Source organism: Thunnus albacares, chromosome 10 (genome assembly GCF_914725855.1).
Source record: "Thunnus albacares chromosome 10, fThuAlb1.1, whole genome shotgun sequence".
NCBI classification, from domain to species: domain Eukaryota; kingdom Metazoa; phylum Chordata; class Actinopteri; order Scombriformes; family Scombridae; genus Thunnus; species Thunnus albacares.
In genome coordinates this window covers 18007842-18031471 of record NC_058115.1, presented here as the reverse complement: position 1 = coordinate 18031471, position 23630 = coordinate 18007842, and the positions used below count along the sequence as shown (strand labels likewise).

Genomic DNA, 23630 nt, shown 5'->3' with positions numbered 1-23630 from the left:
AAGTTGGACATGTTACACAATTTAATTAATTTCTTTAATTGTTTTTTTGTCAAGTTTTTCATGAATTTCTGTCCACAATTTTCTGCACTGCACTTTGCTTACATATTGTTTTGTAAAGGTCTACATTTGAACAACTGTTTTTTAAATTCATCATCTGATATTTTAAATCCATCAACACATAAAAAATCTATCGTTTTCCATTTATTTTACATATACATATATCGTACACATTGCTTAAATGCCTGGTGCTCAAACAGTGAAGTGTCTACCAGCCATGAATGTGGTAAGCACTCCACCCAGTGGAGGAAATGTTGATGTACACAAAACTATATTACTGTAACGGCACACATTATACTTCCATGACCATAAAATCATGTCGGTCTTAATTATGTTTATTCAAATGCCACATATTTCTGTCTTAACGGTAAAATCTGAGTAAGTCAAGAATACAGTTTCAAAGTCAAAGTATAAAGTGGAAACTATAGAACTGAACAATTTAAATATATAATGTGAGAAAAGTTTCACAACATATAACAATATCTTTACATTTGGAATGCTTTTCTGAAAATAAGCTGATATAATATTTTTTAAATGTAAAATATATATTTGTTTGCATATTTTGTGCACTAAACCTTATTTATTTCAGATAGTTCTTATTGATTTTTTTTTTTTTTTATTGAAAAACCATATTGCTCCCATAGACGTCAACAAAAATGTCAACTGGAAAAAAAAAAACAGAAAATTGCGTTTGCTAAAATCAAGAGTTTTGCAATGAATTTGTTTACAGACAGACTGGTAGTCTATACAGAGTCTTCTTTATGTTGAATCTCAGAGCCTGACTTGTTCCTGCGGGGGAAGCACCAGTATGTGAGTGTGTGTGTATGTGTGTGTGTGTGTGTGTGTTTGTGTGTGTGTGTGTGTGTGTGTGTGTGTGTGTGTGTGTGTGTGTGTGTGTGTGTGTGTGTGTGTGTGTCGTGTTGTTTTGGATGGTCAGTTAGAGCTCTGGCACCCATATAAGTGGTTACCTTGACAGGCTGCCTGATGCTTGACTTCATTCATTCCTCTGGTTGCTGGTAAAGGCTGTGAAAGAAACTCTTGTTCACTTTTACATTCATCTGTGAGATTCTGAACTCTGGAGAGACTTGCACATTCAGCTCACTGGTCACTCTGCAGGTAAATCTTATCTTTTTTCCTTAATATTTTTTCCCTTATTATTCAAATTACTTTCTTCCTTTGATTTATTTGTACATCTGAGTTTTACATCACAGAAGGAATGAAGGAACAAGAGATAGAATGAAGCAGTTGTTAATTTTAATCAAAATAACTGCATGAATATATTGTGTGTGTGTTTCTGCGTTTTATTATTTATGACTTTGACTTTATAACATTTGTTTTGCATTTTACAGACATGAAGTTTGTGATTCTGTTTGCTCTTCTGAGTGGTAAGTCAGACAATTTCATGAATTATATGTTTTAGTCTGTGTGTTTTGTAAATGTATGTGCATGTTGTTTTAGATTTAGGTCCATGATAATATTATGCTTTAAGCAGCAGTGTAAGTCACTTCAGTACTCAGACTGAGCAATGCGATATGATTACCCCAAAAAATTTGCATTAATGCTGCGTTTACATTGTCTATTAACATTCAGCCATTTAAGATGTCCAAACATTTTCTAAAAACACATTTTCTTCTGTGAAAATGTGGCGTTTCTTTCTTAATTTCTTTAAGTGTGATTCTGTACATATCTACGTACATTTTAAATGATATATTGTTATTTTAAATGTCAAAGAATTACTTGATGTTTTTTTTTAATCAAACCTTCATTACAAGGATAATTCATTAGTCTTCGACCGTGAAAATGCCCTTGTGTTCAGGGTATTTTGTTCCTTACCTGCTTTTAATATTGTGTTCAGGGGTTTTTGCCGCCCCATTCATGAAGGAAGAGCAGGCAAAGCGATTTATCAGGCTGAAGAGACAGTCAGGATATTGGGATCCAAACCACTCTCAGAACCAATGGGGTTACACCATTCAAGAACAGGTGACAGACACAGCACTGTGGTGTGAATTATGGTCAAGCACCAGTCTGAACATAATTCATAGCCAGTAAATGCAAAATCCAAGTCTTTGAATGAAAGAGGCTTTATATGACAGAGTGTCTTTCTTCCTCAGGCTAACGAGTACTGGACAGCAATTCGAACAGATGCCCAGTACTACATGGACATGGGTCACCTGATGTTTGACCGCTCTGTCGCTGAGTGAGTGAGATAATCAGAAGCACAGCATGTGCCACTTTTTATCTAATTGTCCTTACAGTATAGTTTTGTAGTGTAGTTTTGTTTTGTATGGGTAAACACAGTTTAAGTGCCATATTCTGCCTATTTTACCACATGTCCATCCTCTGAAGTTCATTATTGAATAGCTCTGGTTTTCATTTTGTCCTCCAAGGACTAAACAGTCACTTCTATTGCCATTTGGAGTTGCTAATGTGCCCAAATCACCCTGTGCTTTAAATGGTGTGTGTGAGTGAGTGCTAAAACTCCCTATTAACATGCTATTCCAGTGACATCTTTAATCACATTTAGTTGATGTATATTATGTTCTTTCTTTTTTTTTGGTTCTGTCTATGTTGCAGTGAAAACAACAGGATGTACATGGAGATGCTGCGCAACGCTCGAGCTCACCTGGACAGCCACACGGGGCAACGCAAATAGAAAACAAGAAGAGGAAAACTGAGGAGATGAGACATCACACTGCAGACAAAAATAATGTAGTGTAGACTTGCTTATACTAATTTGACTTACAGAGTCAACAGGAAATACATTTCAATGTATTCTGAGCTTCAACCACATGCTTTTATAATGGAATGTATATGTTTTGTCATTAAATACAATATGTAGCAGTTTTAAGTACAAATGAGAGATGAAAATAATCAAACAAACAAGAATTCTCATATTAAGGCTCCGCTTCCATTGTTCATTTTATTCTATAACAACTCATAATATCAGTGAAAATGAATAAAAGTCATAAAAGTTTTTGAATTGTTTTTTGCTAGTTGGATGTTGCTTTTTATGAAAGTATGGATTCTTTTAGAACAATGATGCCTGCAATCAAATATTATCTTCAATGAAATGTGATAGATAAAATTAAACTGTGCTTTTTAAACAGGTAATTGCAAAGTTAAGTTCTTAACAGATCTTTCATGCAGTGTTTTTGGTAGTTCAAGCCTCGGCTTTGTTTTGACAGGGAAAAAGAGAGAAACTGTTCTGTTCTGTTCTGAGATGAGAAAAATTGAATAGAAATAGAAAAATAGAAACTGTGTTTGCTTTACAGACATCAGAATATTTCCTTTCAGAAAGTTCTTTGGGGAGCAAACATCCTGTTTGTGTTTTGTATTGTGTGTTGTTTGTATGCGTGACCACTGGGTGGTGCTCTCAACTGCAGATATCCCCTTACTTCACCCATTTCACCCATCATTTACTACTTTCCTTTTTTGATAAATCCTATTTATATGTAGCTCAGTTTCTCCTGATGTGTGCATAGTTTGCTGATAAACTGTCCCTGACTTGTTTGTGAAGTGTTGCAATTTTCTAACTGAACATTTGCTGATATTATAAACATGGAATTTTCATATAAACAGACATAAACATGGCGTTAGTTATGAGAAATAAGGCATTGTGTATTCAAAACAACTTTATTAGTGTGATAAAGAACATCTAAACAGTACAAATGCAGTACATTTGAGAGTTGTGTAATTTAAAGAATAATTGTCTTAATTTATTCATCACACTTCATGTTACGTTGAGAGAATTGAACAGAAAATAGTACAGTTGAAGTTGTTGATTGACACAAAATTAATCAGCAATTATATCCTAAAGTTTTGGACAAAAAATCTGAAGATGTCACCTTACCCTTTAGGAAATCATGATGGCCATTTTTCACTTTTTCTGGAAGTTTATAGACCTAATGTGTTTGATAATTCTAGACACTCATCAATGGATTAATCAATAATGAAAATAATTGCTAGCTGCAGCCTTAATGCTAGATTCTTCAAAACATTTGCATATAAAAGTTGCATCTCGAGTGAAGGTAGTTAAATGTTGTTTGTACTTTGCAATATTAAATAATCTATTTTTCTTAAAATATATACATTATTACAAAGTACAGAAGTTACCATAAGCGGTATGTTGTGCTTCAGGTATGTGATAACTCGAGCGATCCTCTAAGTGCCAGAATAGTTATTTATGAAGAATCTGATGAATCTATGACATGAAGAAATTGTTGAATACCTCAAAATTTGTGACAGACATTAATGAAGAAGTCAGTGATCAAGTCAATAGTAGAACCTGTAGTGCAGTTTAGCAGTTTTATTTAATTTTGGTTGAAGCTGGTGTTTTTACTACACGTTTTTAAATGTTCATTTAATTTAATCTTAAATCCTTTACTAGCATTGTCAGCATGTGTAATCTAAACCAAGGTGTCTTATGGCTGAAGCTATGTGTAAAATTTGAGAATGAATGGGCTAAATGAATCAACATTGTTTAGCACCAATCTTCACCGGGATTGTCTTATTTTTCTACAGCAACACATTATGCATCATAATAATTTAAAATATGGTAAAATATCCATAAAGATTCTACACATAGTGTCTCTAACTGAAACTTAATGACATAAAGCACATTTTACACAGTGGATTTGGGAACGAAACCTAACCAACAGAAAATCTAACAGTCAAAGTTCTTCAATAAGCACCTGTGGTTGCTTTCTCTTGCTTCAGTCTTTCAAATGATTTTAAAGACTCATCTTGAAAGTGGATCATCAGTACCCTGCAAATGAGATGTGTTATAGCTGTTAGTTTGAAGGTGGATCCTCACTTGCAGTTGGAGGTGGGATTTTGAGGAACTTCTGCAGAGCAGGAGTAAAGATGAGGATGGTGCCCAGTACTGCGACAGTAAGGAAAGCCCACAGGAAGATCCTGTCTAACACCTGGGCCACAAACTTCCAGTCTTGTACCACCTTGGAAAAAGAAAAAAATGGAGAGATATGACAGCAATATTTAAATTGCAATCTGCAGACAGTTGCCGTTGTTGCTCAAGTCTTCACTAAGACTAAGAAAGTGGATCATATCACCCCAGTTCTCAGATCTTTACACTGGCTTCCTGTCTGTCAAAGAATTGATTTTAAAATACTGCTGTTGGTTTATAAAGCACTGAATGGTTTAGGGCAAAAACACATTTCTGCTCTGCTGCTACATCATGAACCATCCAGACCTCTCAGGTCATCTGGGACAGGTCTGCTTCCAGTCCCGAGTCAAAACTAAACATGGAAAAGGAGTGTTCAGTTTTTATGCTCCACATATCTGGAACAAAGTCCCAGAAAACTGCAGGTCTGCTGCATCTCTCAGTTCTTTTAAATCAAGGCTGAAGACTTTTCTGTTTGCTGCTGCCTTTGATTAAATCAAATTTGAGACTTCTGATTAATATCTTATACTGCACTGTAACTTTTAATCTCCTGTTTCATCTGCCTTATTCTATTTTAGCTTTTTAATTGTATTTAAATGTCTTATTATATTGCCTTGTGTTGCTTCAATATTCTGTCTTGATGCCTTTTATCTTTTATGTAAAGCACTTTGAATTGCCTTGTTGTTGAAATGTGCTATACAAATAAACTTGCCTTGCCTTGCCTTGCCTAAATTATATATTCCTTTATATTTCTGGTTTGATCATACATACACTTTATTTTAATACAATGCAGCTAAACACACCTCTCGAATGAAGTGCTCCTTGCGGATGTGTCTGCTGATGTAGCGCACTGAATAGATGGCCTTCTCCAACATGGTCGCCCAGGCCTCTTCCTCTTTCCCCTCAGGAGTCGTCTGTCCATGGGCTCCGCTGTTCGCTCTCTGGCCTCCTTTCCGACCTCCAGATCGCGCCTTCAACTCAGGACTTTCAGGAGCCAGTTCTGGGTAGTGGTAGCGGTCGGTATGACCTCGCATGCACAGCAACCGAGGAAGTTTCTGAAGGAAGAGGTTACGAACCCACGGTGACATGGGGTGGTAGGTGGCTGAGGAGCGGTGGTGCACGTTGATGACAAAGACAGTGACGATGATTGAGAGAGTGACAAATATCATGATGAACAGCAGATACTCTCCAATAAGCGGAATCACTTTTGAGGAGGAGGGGATGATCTCTTCTATGACCAAGAGGAACACAGTGAGTGACACTAAGACGGAGGTAGAGAGTGACAGCTTCTCCCCTTCATCTGAGGGAAGGTAAAACACCAGGACAGTCAGAAAGGACAAACCCAAACAAGGGATAATGAGGAAGAGTGTGTAGAACAAAGGCAACCTCTTCAGGATGAAGGAATACGTGATGAAGGGGTAAGAATACAAGCCATCCTTCCTGTTCCCTCTTGCACCAGTGGCACTGAGGATCTCCCATTCCCCATTATCGAAGAAGTCCTTCCGATCTACCTGGTTGTCCATCAGAACCAAGTCCACCATGTTGCCATCGTACGTCCAAGAGCCAAACTTCATGGAGCAGTTCTGGCGGTCAAAGGGGAAGAAGGTGACATCCATAGTGCAAGCGGACTTATAACTGGCAGGTGGCGTCCAGGTGATGGCACCGTTGAACTTGACAATAGCTTTGGTCATCAGGGAGCCTTCAAATCGCCCATCAGCACTGACAAAATGAAACAAAAGTCAGTAAAAATTCTGTTTTTTTCTTTAGAATCATATTCACAGAATCTCTGCCTCTGTGTTCGGGGAGAGTGATATTGGTTATGTTAATTTATCCTTTGTAATTTTATTTTATTTTATTGTGATATATACATTTATTTTTCTTATATTGTTATATAGAATAACTCACAATCAACTGTGATATTAATGGACTGAATGAGTATGGCACTTTTGATCACAGCTCAGTATCACATGACCCTGTTTAGTGTGTCTTACTTCTCGTAGAGGACAATGTCTGGGAGCCAGATATTTTCAGAAGGAACTCTGATGGAAGTGATTCCTCCATACTTGTCTGGATTCCATCGCAGCTTGTAATCAATCCACTCCTGCTCAGCATAAACAAAGGACACAAGGTGCTATATTATTAAGCCTATACACAACACTAAACAATACCAATGTTATTTTTAATGCATAAGCATCAACACTTGGATCACATCCACCAGAGATTCATGCGTCTCCCCAATCTGTCACCTGTATATAGGCTGTATACATTATTACATTGATTGTTTGATTTTTTTTCTATAAAGAAAATTACTTTTAGTCAGAGTACACTGTGAAAAGTGGGTCAAAATTTGCTATACAAACAATAGTTTTTAAATTTATCAGATGATACAATAGGTGCTCTCAAAATGTAGTGCTGAATTTAGTATTTAGATTTTCTGTATTTTTGTAAAGAACACCAGTCAGTTCCCGTGTTCAACAGACGATTGCTGTATGTGTCTGTATCAGCCATTGAGCCGCAATAAAATTTTGAATTGCAAAATTCTTTTATATCGGCACATTGTTATTCTCTTTATATTGGCCAAGACCTGATGTTATCTAGTTTGATAATAATAATGAAACTAGATCATAAAGGCAAAAATTACCTTTTCTTGCTCTGTTAAACAAATATTAGCATGTGTCATCTTATTGATTTGTTGTTCAACCATGTAGACTCAGTTTATTTTTGTCTCTTGCTTACCTGACACAGCCAAACATTAGTTGTCATTAGCTGGTTCTTCTCATCCTAAAAATGGACAAAGACAACAGACAAAAGAAGGATATTTGAAAAGTAGAAACTGTCAGTGGCACATTTCATGATCAAAAAGGATTGAAATTGATTGAAACCTGCTGTCACTCTCAAATTCTCCAAACAAGTCTTTAAATACAAGACAAACACTAAATCTGAGTAATATTTGTAAATGTCAAAGTAAAAGTGAGAAAGACTGCTAATGTCAGCCGTCAAATTCGACAAGTTTGGTTTTTAAGGCTCTGATATCTCCCACTTCGGCTAAAAAAATCAGATATCAACATAGATGGCAACCACACATATATTAGTAGTACTAAACTGTATATCAGTGATGCTCAGATGAATTATATGTATGTTATATTATATGTATGATTGGATTATATGTATGTAACTTATTTACAGCACTAAGCATGGGTGATCTGAGTGTTCCATCATGACATTAGATTAGATTAGTGGACTAGATCAGAAGCTTGGTCGAAAATAAATAAATCATATTTTTTCATTTCCATGAAATCAGCCGGAATTTAATTTACCTGTCTATGCCACTTCCTTAGCAAACAAGAAAAAGGAAATATAACACCAGAGGTGGGTGCAGTGGACCAAGCTGAGAAAATATAGGTACAGTGAAAGGTAAATAGAGAGAGACAGAGAAAGAGAGTAGCGAACATGGGCTTGCTTCCACATCACTGGAGACAAGTTTGAGACGTTGGGGAGAGACTTAGAGAAAAATAAATCTTGCAAAGGTGATACAAAGATATACAAAGACATAGGTGAACAGAGAGACAGGGAGTGGTTTAGCTGCTCAGTGTATCCGGACCAGGCCTCAGCTGTCAGACTGAGTTGGATGTTTTGGTGATCACATAGAGCAGAGGTGAACCATAATCTAATACAGAGCCATGCAGCAGCCCAGGAACACTGGGGACAATGCAGTACAAAGTGTACCCTACTGTAGCTGTTAGCAGTTAGCTCTCTGTCCCTCTCTTTTTACTAAAATCCAGCAAATCATCAACCTAAACCTTTTTTGCCATGAAGGACTTTTGTTTAATTCATCATTGGTTGTCTTTGCCCGGCATATGTGTTAGTTGGATGGATGAAGAGTTCAATCTAAACTGGTTGAGATGAATATTTCAAGCCGAGAAGCGTGGCTCCTCCATTAGCATCTTCCATTTTCTCCTCTTGAACACCTAAACCATCTCAACCTATCAGAGCCAGCCTTTGAAATATTAAAGGAACACTCCAGAGAGAGACTGTGTGGTTGTAGATGTGAAGAGAGTGTTCCAGATCTATTTCAGGACCACGGAAAGCTCCACATAGTGACGCGGCCAGTGGTCTGTTTGGTTTCAGCACCATGGACAGTAACACTGCTCATACATTAGAATCAAATGGGAACCTACCACACCTAACCTTTGTTCTCAATTATAAAGAGAAACTGTCCATTTTTTTTACCATTTGATTGATGCATTTGAGTGGTTTTCCTTTTATCTTCTTTTGTGTATTTTTTTCAGTCCTCATCACTTTTGTTATTGTCAACAAATCACATGAAAAGACCAAAATCAACAATGCGTTAGTCCACCTCTCAGTACTTCATCACCCAGTCTGCGACTCTCAGCCCCAAGCCTGTTTTTTCTTACTGAAGATTTAAATATTTAAAAACATGTTACAAGTACATATTGTAATTTTTTTTAAAGGCTAAGTGATTTCCAAAAGCAGCTGGGCACTTTAGCGAACTTAAGCCAAACAGAAGTAAATGGTGCATTTAATGGGGACTATTTTCAGCCACAGATTGAGATAGCAGTAATTACAGCAGCAGTGTATGTGGGAGTGACTCAGAATAAACTATGCAATATGTGATTTAATAGTTTGAAGGTCTGTGGGACAGAGGAATAAGCTATAATTAAGCTAAAATAATAATTAATTGTTGGTTTTGGTATTTTTGTGTGATTTGCAGACAACACATAAAATATAGAGTATCACCAGACTTACCATTTAACATCCGAGCCATGATTAGGTTTGTTGGGGTTAGAAGTTGGGTTTAACCCTTTAATCTCCAACTATATTTCCCCTTAAGTTGCTTCAAAATTAGAAAAATCATAACTTTCCATGGTGTATGTCATGTTCTACATCTGGTCACTGATGATATAAAATGCTTACATTCAACAAAATATTCAAACCACAATGACATTAAGTACTTAAATACACATTTTTATGTGATTGGCCTCATTAATAAGTCTAGAAGTCTACCTTACCTACCTCTATCTCAATTTGTGAAGGTTTGTGAGGGTTTGGTGGAAGATTCAGCTGTGCAACATATATTTGTAGTGATGCATCCACTGGCGGGGCCATTAGTTTAAGACATTGTTAGGGTTTGGTTTACCTAAAGGTAAGGATTAAGTCTCAGTTGTGTATGTGCTATTAGAGTAAGGGGTTGGGAATGCATGAAGACACTAAATATCCTCACAGAAGAGCGTGGGTATGTTATTGTATGTGGATGTGCATTCATCCTCACCACATCAACCAGCTGGGAGATCTTGAGTCCGAAGCGTACTTTAACAGTGTCATTGGCGCGTTGAATTGGCCTGACCCAGCGCTGGTAGCCTTGGAAAAGGTTCTTCAGCAGGGCATCCTCCATCTCCGCCAAGGATACAAACTCACTTGGAGCTTCAATGAAGAGGAGTGAGGTGGATTAACAACTGCTCATTATTACATTGCTGTTATTACTGTCCTCCACCATCACTACCCTGCTTCTGCCATTTCAGTGACAGGGGTGAAAACAGACAATTACAGTGAATTAAATGCTTGCTGGTACTTGCTGTATTTGAGTACCTGTTTTATAATTTTCTAGAAACATCATAAAATCAGTAACACTATTGCCAGTTGAGAAGCTCTGTATCAACTACCTTAGAAGAATTTTTTAGACGAAACAATTGATTGAAAATAATCAACAGATTATTCAGTAATGAAAACAATCATTAGTTTCATTCCTAGTTGGCAGAAGCATCATTTAGACATTCAAAGTAAGTTCACCTTGAACATCTCCCTCATTCGGTGACCTTTCAAAGTGCTGATGATGGTTACAACTTTGGACAACACCAGTTAATTGGATAGGTATTGATTGATAGTGCTTATTGGCCTTTACATATGCTAATTCTGTGTAGTTAAAAACTGTGTAGTTTAGTGTAGTCTTGAGAGTTGTTTTTTTTTATTGGTATTTGTTCTTCAGTAATGTTCTTGTTGATCTTGTGATACTCTTGAGTCAAGTCAACAAACAGCACTTCTATTAGTATTCTTTTCACCCATGTCTGTGGCTGTGCTCATTAACTTCTGTTTGATGTTAAATGACGTGTTTGGCTGCTAATTAAAAGTTTAGCCCAACAGCACAAGCGCATTTGTAATTGGTTTAAACATTTACAGTCCTCTCACTGAGCACAAGTCTTGTTGGACATGTATTAACTGGAAATAGGAAAGACAGCTGAGGAAAATGAATTTGCAGTTTTACAAAAGAAATTCATCTAATGGATTTATTGTCATACTTGTAGACAGTGTTATGCTGGGTGTAAATGAACAAATTGAGCAAATTAATCTCATTTGTAAATACTTATTTGTGTATAATTATGTCACTCAACAGAAGAAAAAGTATAAAAACCAGTCATTTCATTCCAAATCCAGGTAATCTTCATCCCTAAATAGACATAAAGTATGACCTCTCCCCCGTCAAATCACAGCAGTCAGAACTTCAGTCCTCAAGCCGCGTGTACAGGAAGGTATTGTGGATATATCAGACCACAAAAGAGGATGAAGAGTGAATGATACAGCTCTGTATAGAGTTACAAACGGAGGGGGAGGAGACAGAGATAGAATAACTGCGTCCAGAAGCTGGGCAGTCAGCACATCAGTCAGCCTCAGGCAATATGATGTCTCCGGGGGGACAAAGACAGTAACATTCACAAGCGACAGCTATAATGTCAGACACAGGGGATGTCAAGTGCATGTGTGTGGTGAGGGTGAGGGAGGAAGAGTGGTGGTAGAAGAGAGATGCTGGTTTCACCTCTGTCTGGCTGACATCATCTGGCTGGATTCATGGGTGAATAAATGTAAAGTATACACCATATGAAGATAAAACCAACGACTGTAGGAGTTTTCACCCCCATTGGATCACCTCTGTCTCTGGCTTCAAGGACTCAGTGAGGGCTGCTGAGTGCTGGACACTGATATCTGACACCTGTTTCCGTTGGTCTGATGACAGATCAAAGGACAGAGACAAAGCTGGGCCCTAACACATTATTGTGGAGCTGATATACTGCTTAAAAGCTCATAGGATTGATGCAGAAGTGCAGTGGGGCGTGGGGTGATAACTCTTGCTCAGTACTAGTAATCAGAGTAACAAAACAAATCCAGTATTGCCACATCCTACAACTAAACATCCAGAAACAGTATGACTTTGTCAGCACTCCCTCTATCTGTCAGACAAAAGTTGAGGGGCATACTGAACAATTTCAATTTCTGTCCTTATATTGTGTCTAAAGGAAAGAGAAATGTTCTCTCCAAGTACAAACAGCCCACTCTCTTTGATTTTAAGGAGCAAAATGAAGAATAATAACATAAAAAGGACATATGGTGAAAGTAACAAAGTAAGAAAATGCTGCAAAGTAGCAATAACCTGTTCTAAGTATTGAGCGAGAGTAGGTTATGGGTGATAAGGTCATCAAAGGTTATGCGGAGTTGATTTAAATCTTTATAAGTCTTTAAAAAAACGTTGCACCACATGCTTTGTCGATTATGATCTTGTCGCCTAAAAATACTCAATAACGTGTATTTTTGTCAAAGTTTGCTTACCGGCGATGTTGGCGAGGGACAGCGGGCAGGACACCGACAGGAGGAGGAGGAAGAGGAGGAGGACCGCCAACTTCATGATGATGTCCTGGTCCGACTGAGCTCAGCTGGTGCAGCCTCCCGTTACTGACGGCTGTTCTGCTGGAGAGAACTACACACACACCGAGATGGAAAAGACATCGAGATTTCCCATCAGTAGCAGGTACTCGAAACCATGCGGAAAAGAAGACCTCTGCCGTCGTTTTACAGAGGGCAGGGACCCGGTGTGAAGGCGCATGTGGCCGGTGTCCGTATGTTGTGACTCCGGTCGGGGCGTCAAGGGGGGCGGCGGTCAGCGGGACGGGGGGGCGGCTCTCTAGAAGAGGAGGAGGAGGAGGAGGAGGAGGAGAGGAGGAGCACGGGTGGAGTTTAAAAGCCGCTCTAAACCATAAAACATCTTTTTATCTTTATCTCTGTAGTGCTGCTGTCCAGAATATAAACTGTTTTTTTTTCACAACATAAAGTGTATAAAAATACTGTTATCATTTCTGGACTTGGAAGGAAACTTAACCTCATTGTGATCATGTGCTTTAAATTTCATACGCGTGTTTTACAATAGTCCTGTATCATCCTGCGAAAAATGCGAAAAAAGACTTTTGTAATGTTTCCTTTTAGAAATGTTGAATATTAGTGGGGAGGAGTTGTAATTGTAGTGGCGTGTGGCTTAAGACTCGAGGATCATGCGACATATAAAGTACTTAATTCCCCGTAGACAGTATTGCCCCCAGCAATAGAGTAATAGGACATAGTCTAATTGGCAGATGTTGTTACATCAAAATCAGTGATGGATGTTCATGTCACTGGCGTCGCGTGTCCACTGGAGAGCGCTAATAGGAGCAAACCAGGTCATCACATCAGTGAGCACTCAGAGGTGATATCATATGAGACCCTTTTTCTGGAAAGTCAACGGGAAACGAATAGCCAAATAGATAATGGTCTAAAGCTGCGATTTTATTCATGGTCACAGGTTTAGAGAAGAGGAAAGTAGTGAAAAACCTCTGTAAAATTCCCATCAGAGCATGTTTGTGCTCAAGTGTCATCATGTTTGTGGTGACATTATCACGATTTGTGTGTTTTAATTTCAATATTATAGACTTCGTACTACAGTGGGATTTAGTTTTGAATTCCTGAAACTGATTTTATTCATCTGCTGTTACTGATACTCACAGGTAGGTGATGTTCTCTACCTATTACATACAACAATACAACCAGGAATGAAAGTTTATTTTCTATGCACATATTACTTACACATGAAATTATCCATTCTTTTCAGTTTTACAGTGTCAAAATGCTGCTGATGTAAATAAGAGAAAAGTCAGAATATTTAATTAAAGTGGTTTAATGGATATGAAATTCTGGAACAAAACATATGAAGCCACCTGCTTCAGTATAAAAAAAAATGACATTCAAAACCTCACATCAATCAAAGCATAAATACTGCCACCCCCTTCAAAGCTTGTACACACACAGATGGGGAAGGTGGAGGCTGGATCACAACTACAGAATTCAAACACTTAAATATAAAAAAGCATTCACCTTGCACATGCCCTCACAAGGATGAAACACTCACACATGCAGACACACACACACAAACAATCTGTGTAGATGTTTTCCATGTTGTGAAGTCTGTTGTGTCGTATCAGTGAATCAGTTGCTATGAGAGACAGTTTCTGATTCTGAACGGACTCCTGGAGACTCAGCCAGCACACACACTATCTTGTGTCACAGATGTTTCAAGTGTCAGCCAGAAATATATTGTCTCTCAAGGATACGTTTCTGTGTGTGATCATCTACAATAACGCACCTATAGACAGAACAAGTGTGAAAGTACTCACACTCAGACTCATGGGAACATCACCAGAGACCAGTGTGTGCGTGCGTGTGTGAGGTATTGGATTCAATGCAGCAGATTGAATGACCAAATGTTGTGTCACTGGTGCTGACAGAGAGAAGGAGGAAAGATTAATTATGATATTAGCTTACATAATTAATCAATTATGTAATGTTTTGATCACATTGTGAATTTTAGGAGGACACAAACAAACAGATGTTTATGAGTGACACTGCAGTTAGCCACCTGTGTAAAGGACAAATAAAGAGAGAGAGAATTTTAAAAAGAATGAGAGCAAGAAAAAGACATAGATTGTGGCGAGGACAAAATCATTAGAGGGAAACATAAACTCATTAACATCCCCCCACACAAACAAACACTGATAGCGATGGTAGGGGTGGTTTTATAAATAACAGCTGAGAATAGCAACACATTTGATAAAGACGTGTGCTGAGAAATCTGTACTGTGCAACCAACTCACTTCCAGGAGAGTGTGGAAAATGTTAAGTTGAGGTGAGAAACACGCTGTTGATGAGTTTTATAGGTTAGTTAAGTATCTACAAGCTTGACTACTTCTTTACTGTAATAAAACAAATATTAAAAGCATTGTTTTGCACAATTAAAGTGAACACGAACCCTCACACACAAGTAACAAATTCAAATCAAATATGAGACGTGTATAATATAAGATGTTGTCTTTGGAATGCAAACCCACCCTCTTTGAGCTGCACAGCACATGATTTATAAAATAATAACCCAAGGTTTGGCTAGGATTTGACTAGTAATGTATTTGCACTATATGCCATAAAAGTATCTGGACACCAACGTGTCAGAAAATGGAAAATGCATGGACACGTACGTCCATGTGTGCCACCACCCCAGTAAAATTGATGCAAAAAGTAAATTTGTTTGTTGGACTGAAAGCAGTGAATAAATAAATTAAAAAAACAAAAGCATGTCTTTCACAATGAGACAATGTATGACTTACTCTAGAGGTCCACACAACCACCAGTTTGTTTCTGGAAAGTGGACACATTGGTGTCATCAGGGTCATTGGGTCATCAGAAATCTCAAAGACCAATATCTCAAAACTTCTGCAAGTAAAATCAACACTAAATTCTGACTAAATACAGCAAAAAAGAAAATGTGATTTCAGTGAACTAACCCTCTTAAAGAGACAGAATGAGGAATATGGGAATGAATGTAAGTGCCCTATGAGAACCATGCAACATACAAATATAGAAGAACGCAGACTCCAACACACACTCACATGTATATATTCTGTAGTTAACCAGGCATGAAGCAAACATTTTCTCTTTTGTATTTTTATTCCTTCTCTCTCTCTCTCTCTCTCTCTCTCTCTCTCTCTCTCTCTCTCTCTCTCCTTTTCTCTCTTTCTCTGTCATACACTCCCTCTCCCCTATGCTCTTCCTCTTCTCTCGTCCATGGGTTGAAGTGACGGGGATAACGGGAGGCTGATTATCACAATGAAATTATCCTGATTTTCTGCTCCACTTGGAGCCGTGGGGCGGGCAGCTGCTGCCTCCGAGATCGTCCCGTCCGCCTCGCCTCTAATCATTTGGAAACATAAATTCTCGCGGGCTGGAAACCTGCCGGTCCCTTCCCAGACGACTGTGGGCAGCTGCACAGTGTGTGTGCATTTGTCTGTGTTAGTTAATGTGTGACTGAGAGGGAGAAGACTGAAAGTGAGAGAATACATTTTCTGAATCTCTGTGTGTTTACCAAAATGTTAGAGCTTGTTTGTGTGTATGAGTGTGCGCTGTGGTGTTGCTGTTGTTTTTGTTTCCTCTGCTGGCTGTTGTTGAGCTCATAATTAAAGTCTACATAATTGGACTTGGTGCAGATATATTGAATAAATAAGAGGAACAGCCCTGTCTCCTAAGGCCCACAGGTTTAATCTTAATCTGTTTGTTGTTTTAAGGATTTTAAATAACTGGTGATAAAAGCAGGATGGGGATACAGCAAAGGAAGTCAAATCTCACAAAAGCTTCAAAGGAAAACACAAAGTCTTTGGTCTCACACATGCTAATACTATTAGCCCTCTAATGCTACCACCAGCACTTAAAATGATAACCTGATAAACTTGAAAGCTTTTTTTATCAGTGGAACTCAAAGTAGCTTATAGAGGATACATTTCTTTCAAAATCAGTCGAACTTTAAAGTGATCTGATGCAAAAAATCTCCACTCATCAATAATATGCGAGTTATTTGATATTTCAATCATCTAAAGTGCCAAAAAAAATCTGTGGCAAAAGTTTGATGGAAAGATTCTGACCAGATCTAAGAGGAAAAAAGTCACTGGAAATTTTGTCAAAAGTTACAGCAGAGACAAGAAAGAAGAGGGAAAGTACTGGATGGAGGAATTTCAGGGTCCAATGTCAATTATAACAACATCAGTCACTATTGAGGGGAGAGAAAGTTAGTCACAGAATAAGCTTATTCACTCAGCAGACACACACACACAAAATATTTATCAACCACTAACATGATACTTCAATCTAGATGGCTCACAGTGATTTTCCTTTTGTTTTCATCTGACTGACGAGATGAGAAGAAAAGGCCTCTGATGGTTTGAAACTCAAGCCTGGCAGGCAGTATTACAATACTGTCTCCTTCGGATAACGTAGGAATGGCTGAAGAGCAACAATCATGTGCAACAACAAGGTAAAATAATATTGCAATGTCTGTGTCTGGGTCTAACTCATGTTGTGTGGATATACATCTTTTCACACAATCACATTGTGAGGACTCACATTCCTTTTGGCAACAAAAGACATGAACTTTTAGGTTAAAGTCATGGGTAAGGGTTGGGATCAGGTATTCAGTAGATATGGTTTAAATCCAGGTGGTTAACGTAAGCCAGTGACCTACTAAGTCCTAAGTGATGGCAGCAGTTATTTATTAGACATAAAATGTGCAAATATGATGTATTCAAATTTAACAGTTTCTTAATTTTTGTATTGCATTTCTAAGATTTCAGTACAAAACACAAATTACATAATCTTTTAAATGAAAAAATATATCTTTTTATTACGCAAGTGAAGCCTGCTCGGATGCTTGGATGAGAATTTAAAGTACAGTAAGATTATTACAGTAAGATACAAAGCACATCTCTGTACTTTGTTGGTATGACAATGTCCACACGCTTTTAAACTAAACAGTATTTCAGGGAGCAATGAAAACCACTGACAGGTCACAGTGTTGATGTATGTAATTTAAATGAGCCCTCTGACATTTATTGTATGTATGAACTGTGGACCCTTTGGGAGGCATAATCGATAAGATTTATATACCATCCATTTTTCCACAACTATACTCATATTTTTGTATTTCAACACATCTTGAAATATTGTATTGTGCACCCTCATTGTGTGTGTATGTCTGCGTGTGCATGTGTGTGGATATATGTGTGTCTGTCAGAACACTTCAGTCCCGAGCCAGTTGGCAGAGATTGAATAAACTCTGGCACACCAAAGATGCTGTCAGATGTGACATCAGATGTGAGTCAGCTGTGCTTTGTGTGTCTCATCTGTATTTGTGCATATATGCATGAGTGTCTCTATGTACTGCATGTGTATGTATTTGTGCATGTGTGATGTGCACATATGCATAATTGTGTGTGTGCACGCATGTGTGTGTGTGTGTGTGTCCACCTGTGTGGTGTGCCAATATGTATGTATGTAAATCTGCATTTGCATAATTTTGTGTGTGTTTCTTCTGCCTGTGCATGCTCTGTATTTGTGTGTCTGTCTGTGTGCAGCTATACAACTGTATGTATATGTGTATGTACAATATGTGTGTTCTTGTGCTGTGGTTGCTCCTCAGGGCTTTTCACCCTGGGATGTCAGCAGTGAGGAATGGGCTGGGTGTGTGTTTCTTTTCTCTTTGTCTGTCTGTGTGTCAGTGCCCATGAGGAGTTCATAGTGCTTGCTGTCCCGGGAGAAATTAGTCTCCATTTCTCATCTAGAGTCACAGAAATGTTGTGTAACCTTCATCTGCCTCTGGACAAGACAGACAGATAATGAGGCACCTTCTGTCATGCACCCACATATGCAATGTGTCACATTCACATGAAGCTGTAGCGATGGCATCAGAAAATTCTTGACTCGTTGGAGCTCTTGGCAAAAGACTTCACATTGTATTTACATCCTCATCCTGATTTCTAACATACAAATGGAAAGTTGAATGTGTAAACTGCTGACCACATTAGCAGATAATGTAACAAGAACAATTGTTGTGGCCCCCAAAAATCAGTCTAACTGCTGTTTATTGTAGGCAGGACAATGACATCTCCACCCATTTCTACCAACTTTATACTCCTAATCCAAAAATGTTGGATTTAGAAATGTACAATCGCTTTTTCCTCCAACGGATCCTGTAAAGATCTGTTATCCCTCTGTTAAATTATGATGCACTATACACTTAATAATAATCATCAATAAAATCATATATCACCCTGTGCTAAATCTAAAAGGAAATATTGTAGATTTGGTACCTGTGTTAACTCTAACAACTATGGAAGCTCTTCCAGTTCAGGCCTTGTTCTTCTCAAAGCCACTAGAAGTAGCATATATAGCTACATTTGTACAAAACTGAGTGTTTGCAACATACTGAGGGTAGGAATTGGAAGACGAGAAGTAGATTATGTAACATGACAGATTTGAGAAGTTTCTTTGGACCTATTGCTGACGTTTTTTGCCAACTGTAACACATTTGGGATTCCTTTTAACTGACATGACTTCAGCAGACCCACAGTCAATTTCTCCATGAAGACGGAACCTACAAACCTTTTACAACCACCTTTCAAGTTTTTGATGTATTTTCGATGGAGCATCACCCAAAATTTCAGCTATTTTGGGTACAGCATGACATATCAGCCTACACAAACTGTGTTTTGAAACTCTGAGAGTTTGCCAAAGCATTTTTTATAGCTCTATGAAAATAGAGTATCATTTCAGGAAGCCTGTTTGAGCAGATGTGAGAGACCGTAATAATATAAAGATATTATTTTATTGTCAGAGGGACAACATTCACTCACACACACAAAGAAGGACTCCAAAAACACTCAGGGTTGTTGTATTAATATAAGTCTCTCTGGTGATACAGGAAAAGGGTGTGAATTGGAGACTTTTTGACTGCCTCACTGCTTCCTTCATAATCCAAATAATGGATTATAAAGTTGATTGACTGAAGTTATGTCACGGTGCTCTCAGGTGATGTGGGATTTCAGGGTTTTGCTCTGTTCTGTGTTCCAGTGTCCAAGGTGCTGAAATGGCATCTGCAGGGCTGATCACTGCTGTCGCTGTCCAGGGTGCTGATCCTCTGCCTATAGAGCACCACATGGATCATATGTCCTAGGGGTTTGGGTAGTTTTCAATGCTGTCACACACAAAAAACAACAAAGCACTTCAACAATGAAGGGTTCTTTCTTCGTTCTTCATTCTATTTTTCTGTCTTTATGTCAAATGTTTTGGCCCACAGGTGTGTGTATATTTTTTTATTTATCGTTAATTGCCTCAGTACTCAGCAGGTAGTCTCTGTACTTACAAACATGAGGGCCCCACCAATTAGCATGCTCGTTTGACAATGCAACAGTAGCCTAAAATGGTAAGTTAGTGTGGGTTGCATTTCTTCATACTGTTTTTTTTTTTAAATTTTCTACCTCTAATTTATGTTGTCATAACCTCATATGTATTTTTTTTCAAACAGCGCATAAATACATTAGCAACACAAACAGAATAAATTCATTATCTGAGGGTGATAATGAGCAGCAATGCATCCAGTATTATCATTTTAGGGAAGATTTAAGGGAAAAAATAATATGCCCTACCACCTTTCTTGTTCAGCACAGTTCAAGGCAAAAAATGGTTTCTCTAATGTGAAAAAGAAAATAACATGCTGCACAGACATGCAGACTTCCCCCTTAATCAAAGTACAGTATGCATTTCTCTCGATGATAACTTTAAATTTCTGTGATGTTTGCTCTCAAATCCAACACGGTGCCAGAAGCATTTTCTCTTGTTCCACCAAAATGCTCTTTTAAATTCTAAGACAATGTTTCTTCATCCATCTATAAATATTCATCAGAGAGTAAAATTAGAAGCCTGCTCTTTCTGAGCATGTGTGAGTGTGTGTTCGGTGAGTGTGCGCGCGCAATATTCTACTTCAAGAAGCAACTATTTATGTGTGGGAGAGGACCCTGTATATGTGTGTGTGTGTGTGTGTGTGTGTGTGTGTGTGTGTGTTCAGAAGGCTCCCATTGGAATGAATTATTTAGAAGAGAGTCTCCTTTACTTATCCATGGTCGACTGGCCACAGGCACGTACCCTTCTGCTCATGATGACACAAGAGACTACCCTAATTCACCATCTACCCTTCTGCAGTATGCCCCCATCTCACCCTCCAACCCCACCCCAACTTTTCCCAGCATGCTCTAGTTCACTGCAGATGTCTCCACAACACATCCTCAATCCCCCAAACTACTGTAGGAAGACTGAAAGGGAAATACAGAGGAAGAGACACAGAAGGGGCAAAAAAAAAACGCCATTTGATTTCACACACAAGGTGTTTTTAGAAAGTGCATGAAAGATGTAAAACAAGTGAAGTATGTAACACAATTATACATTTTTTTCCCAAAAGCTTAATCATAAGAAGCAAACGTGAAATTAAATCCTAAACACACACACACTCTCTGTGACAAGTCCATCATCTTGGAGTCCTGCTATCCAGGAGCTCGATGCTAACAGTCGGCGTCAACAGCGAAGAATCGTGTAAAATATTCATCCATGTGGCTGGCTTAATAATGTATTATCCCTCAGTTTAGCACCCAGAGCTTTGCTGTGCTCTGCTTTGCTCACACTGCCACCAAATACTTGAAGTCCAATCATTCAAGAAAGATGCGCAGCGCTCAAATATGAAACTTACACCATTACAAATTCGGATGTAGCTTTCAAAAGCAACTCCCAGCCCATCCTGTGTGTCTTTCTGAAAATATTATGACAGCCAAAAATATCAGGACCTTTGTTTAGGAGGGACAGGTGGTGTGTTAAGTGTTAAGAATAACATTGTCAGACTATTTAATTCCTCATTAAAATTTTGAAGAGAATCTCAGAAAGTTGGGCGAGAGCCAGTTAGGAAAATTGCATGCATCATACAAATACTGTCCAGACATAGCTGGAATAGCTGGTTCTCTGGTTGATCTCTTCATTCTGTGGCAGCCAGGCGCTAATGTGACCCTGTCAGCCAGTAGACTGAGACTGATGGGATACTATGTACATCTGTAGTACAGCTGCTGCTACTTCTGCTGCTGCTGCATCTCCATATTTATAACTAGATTCAATCCACTCCATAATCTGCAAGTAGGAAGATCCAAGCTGCACATATGGACTCACATAAACACACACTGAGACTGTCTTAGACTCTCGCTCTCACTTCCCCAGGTGCACACGCTCATTCAGTGCACGCAAGCGGGGATTAAGTGTGAGTGGTTGAGTTGCAGAGAGCCACAGGGTAGGCCAATTCAAAGACGGAGTCAGACTCCAATCTGACTTCAGGGGGGAAAGAGTTGCATGATGTGCCTACATCACCCTGAAATTTCAGTGTGTGTGTGTGTGTGTGTTTGTGTGTGTGTGTGTGTGTGTGTGTGTGTGTGTGTGTGTGTGTGTGTATGTCAGTGCTGACAGGCACATTCAGACTCACCCGTGACCTTTGATAGAGGAAAGGCAAGAGAGGGATAAGTCAGAAAAAGAGAGAAGCTTCAAAGAAAAATGCTTTGCTGTGCTTTTTGCTTTGGAGATGGGTTTGGGCCGCTTCACCCAATGTGCATCAATATGTGTGTCTGTGTGTCTTCACATTGACACTGTCTTGAATTGACACTGTCCACTAAAATAAGTTGTTGAACAAATTGTAGTTTTGGATATTGTAACTGCATTTAACTATATGCAGTTACAATGTCCAAAACTACAATTGATAAAATAAACCATTAAATAAATCAAAAATAAGCCATAGCCATGAACCAAATGATGAGTAGAATAAGTAAATTGATCATTTTACTAATGTTAAATAGAATAAAGATAACCTGAACTTGACGCAAACACATGGGTACTTGTAAGTTCTGTTCACTACATGCTAGTTTGAAAGTACCTGCACTTGGAGTTTTTATATGATGATAGAAATTAGGACCCCTGCAGAGTCAGCAAGGACCTTTGGAGTTTCACGCCAGCTTCACCCCTTCCTCTTATCACTCCTCCCTCTTGGTGTTTTCTGCCTCATTTGTCAAATCCTCCAAATCTGTGCCCTCCTCTCAATATGCACCTTTTTGGTCTCACTGTCCTGTTATTATGAAACCCAGCTGCAGAAGTTGATGCTCAAAGATGCATTATATGTGAATGACTGAGCAATATCCATTCACTTTCTCACACATATTTCTCAGGGGATTTTCCAGTCACAAGTTTATCACTGTTAGTTCCACTGGTTTCTTCATTAAATGGACATACATACTAATAATACAGGCTATGCTACAGGTCTTTGGGAAATTTTGACAAAATTTAAAAATACAAACATCAGAATCACCCATGTATCACTGACAGATCATTGGCTCTAGTGCAGCTTGATAAAAGTGAAAGACTTGTGCAATAGTGCAATACAAATCTGTAACTATGCAAAATTATATTCTACTTTTGTAAAATTTTTCAAATAGCTGCAGTAAAAGCTAAATAAATGGCCAATGATTTAATCAAAAATCCATTTGGAAATGTTTTCAAGGATCTCAAAACACATACGCTGATTATGGCATATTCAGCCATTGACTCAAGAGTGACGCATTGAACCAAACCCGGTCAGAGCTGCTAAACAACAGGAAAAATTAAATTCAAGTTACTGCATTTGCATTGCCCATCTTATTGCTTGTGTGTTGTGGTGCTGAACAGAAAGGTCCTGTGAAGTCTTCTTTTAATCAGTTGCAATACTCTTCACAGTTGCTTTCATTGTCATCTATTACTGAAATATTAAAAGGACCACAGTTGTTTCATCTCTCTCTTGTAATAAATATGGAAATGCTAATGCAATCTGACACTTGAGAGTTTAAAAAAGCGACACATATCCTCGGTATGTCAACCCTTAAGACTCGGTTGCTAAAACGTCAGTGCTCTTATTTAGTTATTGCAAGTT

The 23630-nt window shown here is 38.4% G+C and overlaps 2 protein-coding genes across 2 annotated transcripts; one reads left to right on the top strand and one right to left on the bottom strand.

The window, feature by feature from the left end:
* Positions 1–1069: 1069 nt before the first annotated feature.
* On the top strand, positions 1070–3220 carry LOC122990669 (uncharacterized protein C3orf85-like). The gene is made up of 5 exons (XM_044364109.1): positions 1070–1173; positions 1407–1442; positions 1913–2037; positions 2169–2254; positions 2632–3220. Exons 2-5 carry the CDS (start codon positions 1409–1411, stop codon positions 2708–2710), a joined length of 324 nt encoding a protein of 107 aa, XP_044220044.1. The 5' UTR covers positions 1070–1173; positions 1407–1408; the 3' UTR covers positions 2711–3220.
* A 454-nt stretch (positions 3221–3674) lies between these two features.
* On the bottom strand, positions 3675–12885 carry LOC122990668 (neuronal acetylcholine receptor subunit non-alpha-2-like). The gene is made up of 6 exons (XM_044364108.1): positions 12575–12885; positions 10248–10399; positions 7694–7738; positions 6949–7058; positions 5761–6676; positions 3675–5012 (listed from the first exon to the last, which is right to left on the bottom strand). Exons 1-6 carry the CDS (start codon positions 12648–12650, stop codon positions 4848–4850), a joined length of 1464 nt encoding a protein of 487 aa, XP_044220043.1. The 5' UTR covers positions 12651–12885; the 3' UTR covers positions 3675–4847.
* Positions 12886–23630: the final 10745 nt, after the last annotated feature.